Source organism: Trachurus japonicus, chromosome 16 (genome assembly GCF_045865225.1).
Source record: "Trachurus japonicus isolate A0001 chromosome 16, Traja_1.0".
Classification (NCBI taxonomy): Eukaryota; Metazoa; Chordata; class Actinopteri; order Carangiformes; family Carangidae; genus Trachurus; species Trachurus japonicus.
This window is the reverse complement of record NC_140922.1, coordinates 15,633,182-15,644,665: the sequence shown is the minus strand read 5'-3', so window position 1 is coordinate 15,644,665 and position 11,484 is coordinate 15,633,182. Positions and strand designations below refer to the sequence as shown.

The 11,484-nt window shown below is 42.9% G+C and overlaps 2 protein-coding genes across 2 annotated transcripts; both read right to left on the bottom strand.

Annotated features, from left to right (window-relative positions):
* Window positions 1-1,674: 1,674 nt before the first annotated feature.
* On the bottom strand, window positions 1,675-4,051 carry hoxa10b (homeobox A10b). The gene is made up of 2 exons (XM_085801991.1): window positions 3,023-4,051; window positions 1,675-2,002 (listed from the first exon to the last, which is right to left on the bottom strand). Exons 1-2 carry the CDS (start codon window positions 3,810-3,812, stop codon window positions 1,731-1,733), a joined length of 1,062 nt encoding a protein of 353 aa, XP_085658117.1. The 5' UTR covers window positions 3,813-4,051; the 3' UTR covers window positions 1,675-1,730.
* A 4,086-nt stretch (window positions 4,052-8,137) lies between these two features.
* hoxa11b (homeobox A11b) lies at window positions 8,138-10,340 on the bottom strand. The gene is made up of 2 exons (XM_085801990.1): window positions 9,546-10,340; window positions 8,138-8,534 (listed from the first exon to the last, which is right to left on the bottom strand). The coding sequence occupies exons 1-2, from the start codon at window positions 10,165-10,167 to the stop codon at window positions 8,302-8,304; spliced, it is 855 nt and encodes a 284-aa protein (XP_085658116.1). The 5' UTR covers window positions 10,168-10,340; the 3' UTR covers window positions 8,138-8,301.
* Between the last annotated feature and the right edge of the window lie 1,144 nt (window positions 10,341-11,484).

The following is an 11,484-nucleotide window of genomic DNA, read 5'->3' as shown; positions in this document are numbered from 1 at the left end:
GAGGCAACTGGCAGACTGCAATGATCATAACCGAGGCCTTGTCTGTCCTCTCCTCCCTTCTTCCTGGACACATGCACAATCCTTTCTTTTCCCCGAGTAGCCTTACTCCTTGCTTTTCATTACACACACACACACACACACACACACACACAGAAAACAGAAGAAGCCTCCAGAGAGGTATAGTCTCAAATCGCAGACCTGGTGAAAACTTTGTGTCTCTGAGAATAAATCAGAGCATATCCAGATACATACATAACCGTGTTATTGTTATGGCTTCATAATGAGAAAAAGATCCACAGAGAGATAAGAATCCTCTCTCCTGAGTTCCTTTCGCTCACAACAATAAAAGACGTTATTGCACTTTTTGGAATAATAAATAATGTCTGTCTTTCGCTACATTATGGGGGAAAAAGAAGAAGAGGAAAAAAGAAAGATCAATCAGTAATTAATCGTGATTCACTTTTCATGATGCGATGAGTTTTACTGTGGTAATCAAGGCAGTTTCGTGTTGTGGGAGAAATAATAAAGCCCAACAACATGAGACTACCTAAACCACTCAACAGTCCGCTCTCCTCTTCAGGAAAATCTGCTAGAACGTGCTTTAGTGTCGTTTTTGTGTTGCGTTTGTGTATTTAGTATATGTGTGTGTTTTTTCTAAAAAATAAAAAATAAACTTGTTAGTGTGTTCAAAGTGTGAAAATTGTGTATAGCTTCTCTGCATAAAATGTGCCTGTAAAATTTTTTAACAGATTTGTAACAGATAATAAAAAGTGAAGCCAGTCAGTTTGACATTGTGTGACATTGTTAAAATAATTCTCAAACTATTCTGCAACATGTTGGATTGATCTTGTCCACGTGCGTCTTTACGCAATGCGATTTTTGTTTTATATTTACTCTAAAATAAACTTAAATTGTTGTTGTTGTTGTTGGTTGTTTTGGAAAACAGGACCCACTTATTACAGTGATGAGGAGGGAAATAATTATGTGTTACAATAAAAAACAAAGTCACAAAGCGACGGAAGTGTGCACGTCATGAGCGCCAGACAGCTACAAACTACACCAGGCCTGGGTATGAAGAAAATCTCTCACTACTGCTGTGATGATATTTAGTGTGAACAAAGCGCACCCGCTCCAAAACACGAAGGTATTATCACCACGCGCTGTACCTGTGCCAGTTGTGAGATTTAAACCGCGCGCAAATCCTATACCGTCTGTCTCTCTGAATGAAATAAGAAGTCTACAGTTGCAGGGATGGTTTTATTAATTTGACCAGCAAAAATGTGCAAATATTCATCAAACCTCTTGGGTTCTTTTAGCTGTCACATAAAGGCCTACATGTAACTGTAACACAAGTATCCCAAGGGTTAGTCCAGCATGCAAATTCCAATGGTTCACTCAGGTTGAATATACAATATGTACAAGCCTGAAGCTCTGAAACATTGTGGTCACATCCTGAACATTTTTCAACACAATGGATCAACGTTACAAATGTAGCCATTTATAAATACATATCCACGACAACAATTTTTTTTTTTTAAAACAGACGTGAAAATAACATTTTCCCCCCGAAAGAAGAACAACAATCAATAAGTTAGCAGTAGGGTCCTATTTTCCATGGACATTCTCACAGTTGGGTGGGTGTTGGGGAGAGGGAGGGGAGGGGAGGGGGGGGGGCTCTGCACAGGCGCCCTTGCCATGGATGGAGGAGGGCGCCAGAGACGCAGACAGTCTCATGAGAAACTGAAGTTGCTGGAGAGCTCTCGGATCCTATTCTCCCGGCTCATTTTTTTCAGTTTCATCCTCCTGTTTTGGAACCAGATTTTGACTTGCCTGTCAGTGAGGTGCACACTGCGGCTGATCTCCAGGCGACGCTCCCTAGTCAAGTACATGTTGAAGAGAAACTCCTTCTCCAGCTCCAGAGTCTGGTGCTTGGTGTAGGGGCAGCGCTTCTTTCGGCCACTCTTAGCTGTGAGCCAATTAGCCGTACTTTCCATTTTGCCATCTACAATGAGAGCGAGACATTTACACGTTAGAGGCATTAAGGCAACAGGTGTGACAAATCCATTGTACCTGCAGGGATAATATCAAAGAAATTAAAATTCAAAATAATCCAAATTTAACCTTTGTCCAGTTCATACAACACTGGTATGGACGCGCTCACTATCTAAAGCTGTGTGTTAGGTGGATAAATGATAAATCCTACCACACAGCCACACTGTAAAACCCACCTCACGACTGATTTCTTTGTGCTATTTGATTTCTACTTTTATGGTTTTACGCACGACCAGAAAGCGGTGCAATTCAGCGTTTTTCTTTCTTTTTTTTAAGGACACTGCTCGCCTATCTGCTACTGTTACTCAGCCTTAAACCACAGAAGCAGCCTCGTAGCCAGCTGCACCTTTATTAAGACATAAAACACAGCCTGCTGAAAATACAGCAAAGGCCTGTGTCTTTGATGAGAGGACAAAAAGAAATCACAGTCTTGGACAGGACACATGAACTAGACTGGTTTGGCCTTTGCTGTTGCTTTAAATGTTATAATAATGAAACCCTGATGATAGCCCATTTAAAAGCACGGGGATAATGTGCATGCCTTGCACTTGTAAAACTTCATACTGTTAAAACAAATCAATCAGGCCTGTATTAATAGCGCTGCATTATGGCACAGCTATAGCAGCCAGTGTGTAATCTAGAACAAGAGCTACTAAAACACAATAGCTCTGATCCTCGGCTCTGATTGGTTAAGTCACGTTCAATTTCACCTCATGCCTGATAAACCTGTAAATAACCGATTACCACACACCTGTGAGTGGCTGGCTGTTGACCTAAATATCAATCCTGTGGTAGAAAACCAGCACTCATACCTATGTTCATTCCTTTGTGGTTAGAATTCATTGGTGTAAAAGAAAAAAAAAAAGAAAAAAGAAAAATGGACGCTTTAAAATGTCATGTGCATGCCCCTTTATGCTATTTATTTTTCAATTTTGTTTGGTTTTTTTTGCAATGTATATCGACTCTTCACCTTTGACGGGCTTTTCTGGACATTCCGCACTGCACGTCTCGGCGGGCTCGGGGGAGGATGAGCTTTCCGAGGAGAGGCGGCTGTCCTCGTCTCTGGCCGGGGCGCAGGGCGCAGGGAGAGGCGCCTCCTCGTGGCTCTCCCTCCGCTCGGGCTCCGCCGAGGCAGCCGGCAGCGGCGGCTGTGGCTGGGAGGAGGACTGGCTGTCCAAGCGGGCAGGTCGCTGCAGGGTAAAGTGATTCATGTTTGGCTGGACATCATGGTACAGCCTGGAGGTCGTGTACGTCTGGGACAGGCGGAAGTAGCCGGGGACTGGCACGGTGCTGCCGGTCACCGGGCATGATGCAGTGGAGTAGGAAATGTCATCCACTGTCGCTCCTTTAGGACATTTGTCTGACTCATAAAGGCAATATGCGCCCTCCTCTTTTATACTCGGCGAGAAGGAACACTGAGCCATGTGCTGGCCGCTGGGCTGATCCACCCGGCAGGATCTCGACGTTTCCAGCCACGTTTCCATCCCTTGAACATACGGAGCAGAAGAAGGGATCACGCTCTGGGTGCTTGGCTCGTTGCGCTTACCGATCCCCGGGAAACAGGAGCCACCGGAGAGTCCATAAGAATATTCCGGCGCCGGTGGCAAATACACGCCGTTACTCTGGTAATATGAACCACCGTCGGTTCTCACGTTGATTAAGGAGTCCACGAAAAATGAATTTCCAGCCTGGTTGTTGGGGCATGTCATCGTTGTGGTATAATTTGACGGAGGATGAAGATAGCCCTTTCTGGCTGACATTTCTTGTGCAAAACATTGCTGAATAATTACTGATACTCACGCTTCTCACTGTAGCCTGCAGCCAATTAAAACACCAGGCGACTACAGACTCCTCCCAGTCCGACCAGGCTGCTCCACTGTGTCATATATTTTGTTTTAGGCTAAGTAAAGAGAAAACTGTGTTGAGGGAAAATGGTGCATTAGAAGGGGTTTAAAGTAAAATCTTTAAATCTCCTCTGAATCTCGGATTGTGAGCCTCGATCACCACCTATATGAGCCCGGGGCTGCGTATGTAAATTAACATCAGCCCCTGTCTGACAACTCAGCTGTTGAAAGCTGTCCCTAACAATTATGAACAATACATAGCTTTATGGCCACTTTTACAGCACTGTAAAAATGAAGGGATCTGGAGAAGCCTCTGAGTAGCTCGGGGTGCATCAGAGATCCAAAAGGTCCATGGTCTTTTCTGTGCTGCTTTGGTTGTTATTATTGTGAATGAGTGTGAGCGTGTGCGTGTGGTGTGTGTGTATTTTAAACTCCTCGTGGACTGACCAGTGGCCGTGAACGCACCGTCTCCCCTCGACCCACTGCTGGTAGAGACCACTGCAAAGTCACATTACATTGCAGCTAATGTGACTGAGCTGTGAATGCTGCGGGTGCAAATGCAATGACTGCGTCCAGTCCTCCTATTTCTTTTTATTTCCAGCAAAAGGCTGATTTGAGTATATAGGGACAGTGAAGTAAACGCCACAGCTGAACGATGCTGTGGTGCTTCACGTTTTTTTCTCATGATCACCAAATACTGACAGGACACTGTAAAAATGCAGCTCGCTACAGAATAGATTATATTACAACTTGTTAAACTTGCTTTTATCTCCTTTAAAGAACCACTGGGGATTTGGATGAGTTTCACGCATCTACACACACACACACACACACACACACACACACACACACACAATGCATGGACACACAAAACCTTCAATACTTTCAAATTCTACTTATATTCAATCTCCAATCAATACCTGCTACCATCCCCTGTATATGCATAAATAAAACACCGAGGTGCATTTTTAAGTTTATGTATATATATTTTTTTATTTTAAATATATAGGCTATATATTAAAACGTTTTACTTTTTTCTCTATTGGCTTTATCATTTGTATTAACTTTGACACAACGGACCTACGAGTGTGAGCGGGAGGTCATGGGGAAAATAGAAAAACTAATAACTACGTGGTCAGAAAACGAAATGAAAATCAATCAATCAAAAATTTCTTGCGTAACAAGTTCGAAAACCAAAGTGATAACATTTAATGTTACACGATGGAATTTATTCTTAATTTAGAATAAACTAGATAAATGTAAGTGATATATGTTTCTCGTGCAACTCAAGATAAATTAAGTTTGCTTTTCATAATATCAATAAACAGCCAGTAAGCGAAAAACATTCACCCGCATTGACCACTGCAATATTTAAAATATTATTTAAAAAAAAAAAAAAAATGGGGGGGAAAAAAAGGAAAAGAAAACAGCAAGCTATGCCTCCTTAAAAGGCCGTCAATGGGTCAGGGGGTTTATAACACAGGTCTGCAGATTTAGGTCAGCCTATAATGTCTCCAAAGATAGGTTTACCCTGAAATACAACATCAGCTAACTGCATTTTCCTATGAATCTGGAGCCAATAAGTCTAGAAATCAGAGCTACAGTTTATGTAGCCTACAGCCATTTTTATGGCGTCAAACGTCCAGCAGTCTGGCTGCAATGAATGATAATATTCATTAACCCTATTGGATTGTCTCCTGTGATGTGTCTGTGCTCGCAGTGGGTGACCTGGACTTCTTTTATTATTCCCATAAAACTTTTCCTTTTTTTTAATTCTTACAATTACTATTTTTTTTCGAAACGTTAGAAAAACGAATAGAGAGCCCCATTCAGACTTAGTGTTGTGTGTCCAAATGGCACAAAATGCAGTCAGAAATGAAACGCACGCGCACATACACGGATGCAACGAGCTGTAGAAAAAGTTGACAACTGATGTCGTGTGTATGAAACATTTCAAAGTTTCTCATTTTGAGGTTTACACCGTCCACGTTACATGTAAAGAACATAAATCCAACTTAATGTTTGTAAAATGACGCATGGCCAACAGCCCACGATACATTTGAAACAGTATGGAGATTATAAAAGTTAGTGAGCCACTAAATGCCTGGGATATAGGCCCTTGTGTTCTTATATCTTCGTGTGCATTAGTCACTCCAGGCCCATAACTTCTGTTGAACTGCAACCTGAGGATCTACATTAGATTTGACGTTCAAGAGACAAACAGCTTTTCTTGCACTATTTACTTCCAGCATTTTTTTTTTTGTTTTATACAGTAATGATTCCATTACATCATAACATCTCACATAGCGCCTTCACTCCAGTAGCTTTCAGATGGAGATGAAGTGGGATAAAGTAGAAAAATAGACATAAGTCCTTAAATCGCACTATAAGAACCCCCGCTTGGAGCCATAAAACGCATGACAATATTTCCGTGCCTACCTTAAACAATGAAATCCATGGGGTTGGTGACATGTTTTAGTGGAGTTGAGACAAACTTCTTTTATATCTCAATTCACGGCAATGACATTGATCTGAGGAGCGCCACCCAGTGGGCGAAGGACAGCAGGCCCCATGCACGCTGCAAACGCAAAACACACACAAAAAACGCAGAAGATTCCTACCACGGTAAGATGCTGCAACAAATGACGCCGGAAAGGTCCGTGAACACAAGCTTTCAATGCTCCCAGCCGTTGTTTTTCAGCCCCTTAGTCACAGTTAATAACCTTGGTCTCAGACGCTTTATTGCACTACACTCCAAATGCTCCAGACGAATCCGCGTTTTATGGCCAAGTTACTGGAGCAACTGGGAGGATGTGCAGCAATCAAAGCGGAATTCCTGGGAGCCTCACAGGATGCACGGTATAAGGAAGGCATCAGGGCCCTTATTAGCTTATGGCAGGCCATTTAAGTTGTTTTCAGGGGCCTTGTGGCGAACATAAAACCACCTCAACCAAAATTTGTACCCATCTTCTTTGTTTCGCCTGGTTCATTTTTTTTTTTACCATCTTTTTCAGGTTAATTTCCACATGACCTACATTTCATAGTATCAAAAGCCATGTCTCATGTGCTCTTAAGGTTAAACCAATCCTGAGAATAAATAAATGATGGCAGCTATAGATCTGATGTGTGTTGTGGAGGTTTTCATCTTTTCATTTATTCCAGTGCCACCACCTGGATGGTTTTAGTAGAAAAAACGGTATGGTCTTTAAAACCAGTGTGTCAGGAAGACCTATCAGACAGGTAAGATAAAAAATAAAAAGTAAAAAATAAAATAAAATAAAATAAACCTTTCCACGTCGTACAACAATGAAACTAACCCTTTGAAATAGATATCAAATAATAGCCGCAGCGGATCATGTTTCCAGTCATGGTGGGGAATAATAAAAAAGAAAAGACAAAAGCATCCGAGCTACATATCATGCATCTGATACGATGCACGTGCTGGCATATAAAAGAAAATATGGGATTATGTTTCATTTGGGGAGGGTCTGGTCTTTTATCAGCGGTTTGCCCCCTGGATGAAGTTGGAGGTTTAATCCAACTTTACGGCCAAGAGCTCAACAGAGCGCTGGTGCTGAGGGTCAAGCGCAGATGTTGAATATCAGACTTAAAATGCGTGAAATCGGTGAGTTGGTATCAGATTATAACTCATCTTGTACTATAACTATGTAACATAAACTAGTTATTCTTGGAGAAGCTTGATGATCATCGCCAGCGATGTCAGCTATGGAGGTCTTTGACTAATTCCATCACACACACAAAACAGTTTCCAGTTAATCGGGGAGGGGGGCGGCTTGGTGTATTTGGACAATAAAGTTAAAAGATTACGAGAAAGAATGAAACACGAACAGTGGTTTAATGTGAAGATTTGTGGCCGTGAGAGGTTTCGTGTGCTTGTGCGTGTGTATAAAATTGTGAAAATAAGTTTCATTTAAAGGAGAGAGAGGGGGGTGATTTGGTTTAGAAAACACAATTCCATGTGCGTGTGTGTATTTGCGGAAATAAAGTTTCATTTTAGGGGGAAAGACATTAGATTATATTCAGAAGATGCGTGTGTTGTTGGGTAACATGGAGGGAATTAAAACACAGCTGTTTTTCCTCGTGTAAGCGCAACAAACACGCAACCACGGCATTTGAAATTTTTGGAAAATTGTTATTTGGTCGAGCAAGGTGAATAATAGACCTATGAAGTAATAATAATAAAATTAATAATAATAATAATAATAATAGAGTCAGGGTGTTTAATGACAAAATAGTGTATAAATAGTAGAATTCTTTATGAAGTCTGATACATTAAAAAACGTCGCCATCTTGTCCAGGTAATGCTGCAGATGTGTACAGATGAGAGGGTGCATGGCTGTGCGCCAATGACAAGTCTTTGTTGAGTTTTTTTTTGTTGTTGTTTTTATAGCAGGGGGTTTGTGGTGTAGTACTGTAAACGGTCTCTGTTCAGTTTCTTCTCCTTCATCCTCCTGTTCTGAAACCAGATTTTGACCTGGCGGTCTGTCAGGTTGAGCATCCGCGAGAGCTGCAGACGCTTCTCCTTGTTGATGTAAACGCTGAAAAAGAACTCCCTCTCCAGTTCCCTGATCTGATATTTGGAGTACGGACACCTCTTCTTGCGCGTCCTCTGGCCACCTGGGAACACAATAATAATAATAATTAAAAAAAACAAAAAAAAACAGGTAAAGGTCACTGCATGTGATATCATACAAGACAAACGTGAAATGAAGTGTATATCTGTGGCTATATGGAGCATGGAGCGGTGCTCTGTATCTGTGAGCTTTGGAGTTCAAGTGTTTCCTTCCTCTCAGGCCTGCAGCAGCAGCAGCAGCAGCAGCAGCATTTGTAAACAAAGACTGGACTTGATAGTGGAACATGTTGGGCTCATGAACAGTTGCACGTCGGAAGTTGTGAAAACTGTATAAAACCATACTGGCTGCTTTTTAAGAGCGAGGCTGTGGGCAAGAAGCCAAACACTCAGGACCATCATGTACGTGATATGCTTTATTTATTGTCTGTCTTTGCTTCCACTGAGAGTAAAAACCAGATGATGTTACTGTTGGTGAAGCTACACAGAGCAACAAAAAAAGCAGTTGTTGGATTAAATCCTCGTAAATCCGGCGATTTGGTAAATATTTATCTTTATAGGAAAGTCTGCTCCAAAGTCAGATTAAAATGCCACAGCGGCCACTTCAGTCACCACAGAATAAAACAAATTGTAAATCCAAAAATACACACATGTTAAACATAAATATGGTGAGCATCTATTCTGAGCAGCATGCACGTAAATATGAGAGATTTATCTGAAATGTTTGGAGTGTTATTTTTGGTTCTATGTGGGGGGGAAAGTACATTTAGCATAGAAATGAAGTTTTACAGGCTAATTAAACGAGGCGATTTAAACACACAAACGGAGGAAAAAGTGGAGATCTTGCTTGAAATGTTGGAAAGACAAGCTTAACACCAAAGTCTTCACGGCCAATTTCAATCCCAAGCACGTGATCTTGTCGTTTATAACATAGTTTTGTTATAGGGTAAATCTGCAGGCCCTCCATAAACCTAACGTGCTTATAAAACAGCATATAAAAAGCTTTAAGAGCAACGCGTTAGATTTTTCTCCTTCTTGCATTAAGCAGGGCTACTCACTGCTGCTTTTGCTCTGTTTCTCCTCGCTGTGGCCGGAGGACGACTTGGGGCTGCAGCTCTCCGCCGTGTCCGAGCCCGGGGGAGCCGGGGGAGCGGGGCTCGCTCTGGCCGCGTGTCTGTCCGCGTCTGCGGCTTGTGCTGTCGGCGTCGTGCTGCTCTCCGCGCTCCCGTACGCGGTGTCGAAGAACTGGTCGAAAGCCTGCGGCAGGACGCCGTTCCTGCCCACGCTGCCATAGAAGCCGGGCGTCGTGGGGTTGGCTGCTGAGCTGGAGTGGCTGCTGGCGCCGCCGGAGCCGCCGCCTTTCACCAGGATCTCTCCCCCCCGGGAGGTCGGGCTGGTCCATCCGTCCCTGTGCATGATGTCCTCTGTGTAGCAGTGCGATAGGCTCCCCCTGCTGTGGTGCCATTTACTGGAAGTATCAATGCCATAGTCTCTGAAAGCCACATCTCTCACGGACGGGACCTGTGGCAGGGCTGAGGACTGGTAGGAGTATGTCATGGGGCAAGAAGACTGACTTTGGGTTAAATAATGAGGGAGACCCGAGAAGTCTGCTCCGGAGACGTAGTAAGTGCAGCTTGGTAAATACATATTAGAGCCAGTGATCCGCTCATCAAAATCCATATTCTGCTGTTGGAAACGTCCTACAATAATCCTCGCATAGTTCCTCCGCGGCGCTGCGCTCCAGTCACTTTGAGGCAGACTGCTGGAGCAGAAATCCTTAGACTTACAAGCTGACGTGGGGATCCATCTCTATCCATTCCTGAGGGCCAAAGCCATGTGACCACTGGCACAAAATGACAGATAGCCTACGCGTCAACGTGTAGGCTATATGAGTCAATGAGTTTATAAAGAAGACCTTTGGCTGTATGGGGAAGGAAAAATACTGAGAGGGAATTTTGCATGGACCCAATTTAGCCCATTTTCAGGGAGCTGAATATCTTAAACGCGGGTTCTTCCTCTGCCATTGATTGGGGCTACTTATAACTGTCTGTGGACTATTGTCGTTAAATGACCATATTACAAGGTAGAAAAAAACAGAGGATTACATCCCATTTCACGCTAAGATGCTTAACCTGCCACTTTTTTCAGCTTAAAGTTGCTTTGTAAATCTAACCCTCACCTTAACCCTCACCTTAACCTCTGCGACTGAATGCTTTTAAAGATGAAGACCGTGTATGCATAGTCTTTGTGTGCGTAAAGGCTGTGCACACAAAGGCAACTTTTAGGCTCACAACTAAGAATCAAATGCAACAATATCTGGTATCATGACAGGGCGATCTGGGCCTGTCACACAAGGGTCCACTATCATAGAAGCTACTCTTGTATTGACTAAATTTCTATTTTGAATCTTTTGATCATCGAGTCAATGGCAAGTATGGATTCGCAGACTGTATGTGAATCTAATACATCTCCTCTGGCTATTTATAGACTAATCTGGCCGACAAGTGGTGGAGCAATGTGAGTCATGTTGCACTTTTGCCAGGCATAAGTCCAGTTTGGCGCGAGGGGAGGGGGGGCACAAAAAGACAATAGCTTGTCCAGGCAGGCCTAGTTTGTTCTCCAGTGGTTGCTATGGATCTGTTTTTAGAGCAACGTTTTCATGAGCATTAAAGCAGCGATTCTGTTACAGAAACCAAAACAAACCTGTTGTCTGTTTGCATCATCCCTGCACGGTTATGTTTGCGTGGGTGCGTAAAAGTAAAAGCGTCTATTTTTAAGCATCTGTGTGTTTGTTCACCACGTGTGTAAATCACAGTGAGCCATCAAAAAAAAAAAAAAACTGTACATTTTGTGTCCAAAGAGTCACCACATGGGAGGATTCATCTTGCGCAAAAAATAAAATGCAGGGATAAGAAGCGGGAGATGTGCGCAAGCAGCTCGGATGAAGTTCACGTGGAGGTAATCAGCTGATATATATAGGCAGTCGGGATAAAGCAT

Bases quoted from the DNA above. Each gene is read 5' to 3' on its own strand.
- hoxa11b (XM_085801990.1), bottom strand. From the start codon at position 10,167: ATGGATTTTGATGAGCGGATCACTGGCTCTAATATGTATTTACCAAGC. The intron at 8,535-9,545 runs GTGAGTAGCCCT...TTGTGTTCCCAG, and splicing joins GAAACAGAGCAAAAGCAGCA to GTGGCCAGAGGACGCGCAAG.
- hoxa10b (XM_085801991.1), bottom strand. From the start codon at position 3,812: ATGTCAGCCAGAAAGGGCTATCTTCATCCTCCGTCAAATTATACCACA. The intron at 2,003-3,022 runs GTGAAGAGTCGA...CTCTCATTGTAG, and splicing joins TCCAGAAAAGCCCGTCAAAG to ATGGCAAAATGGAAAGTACG.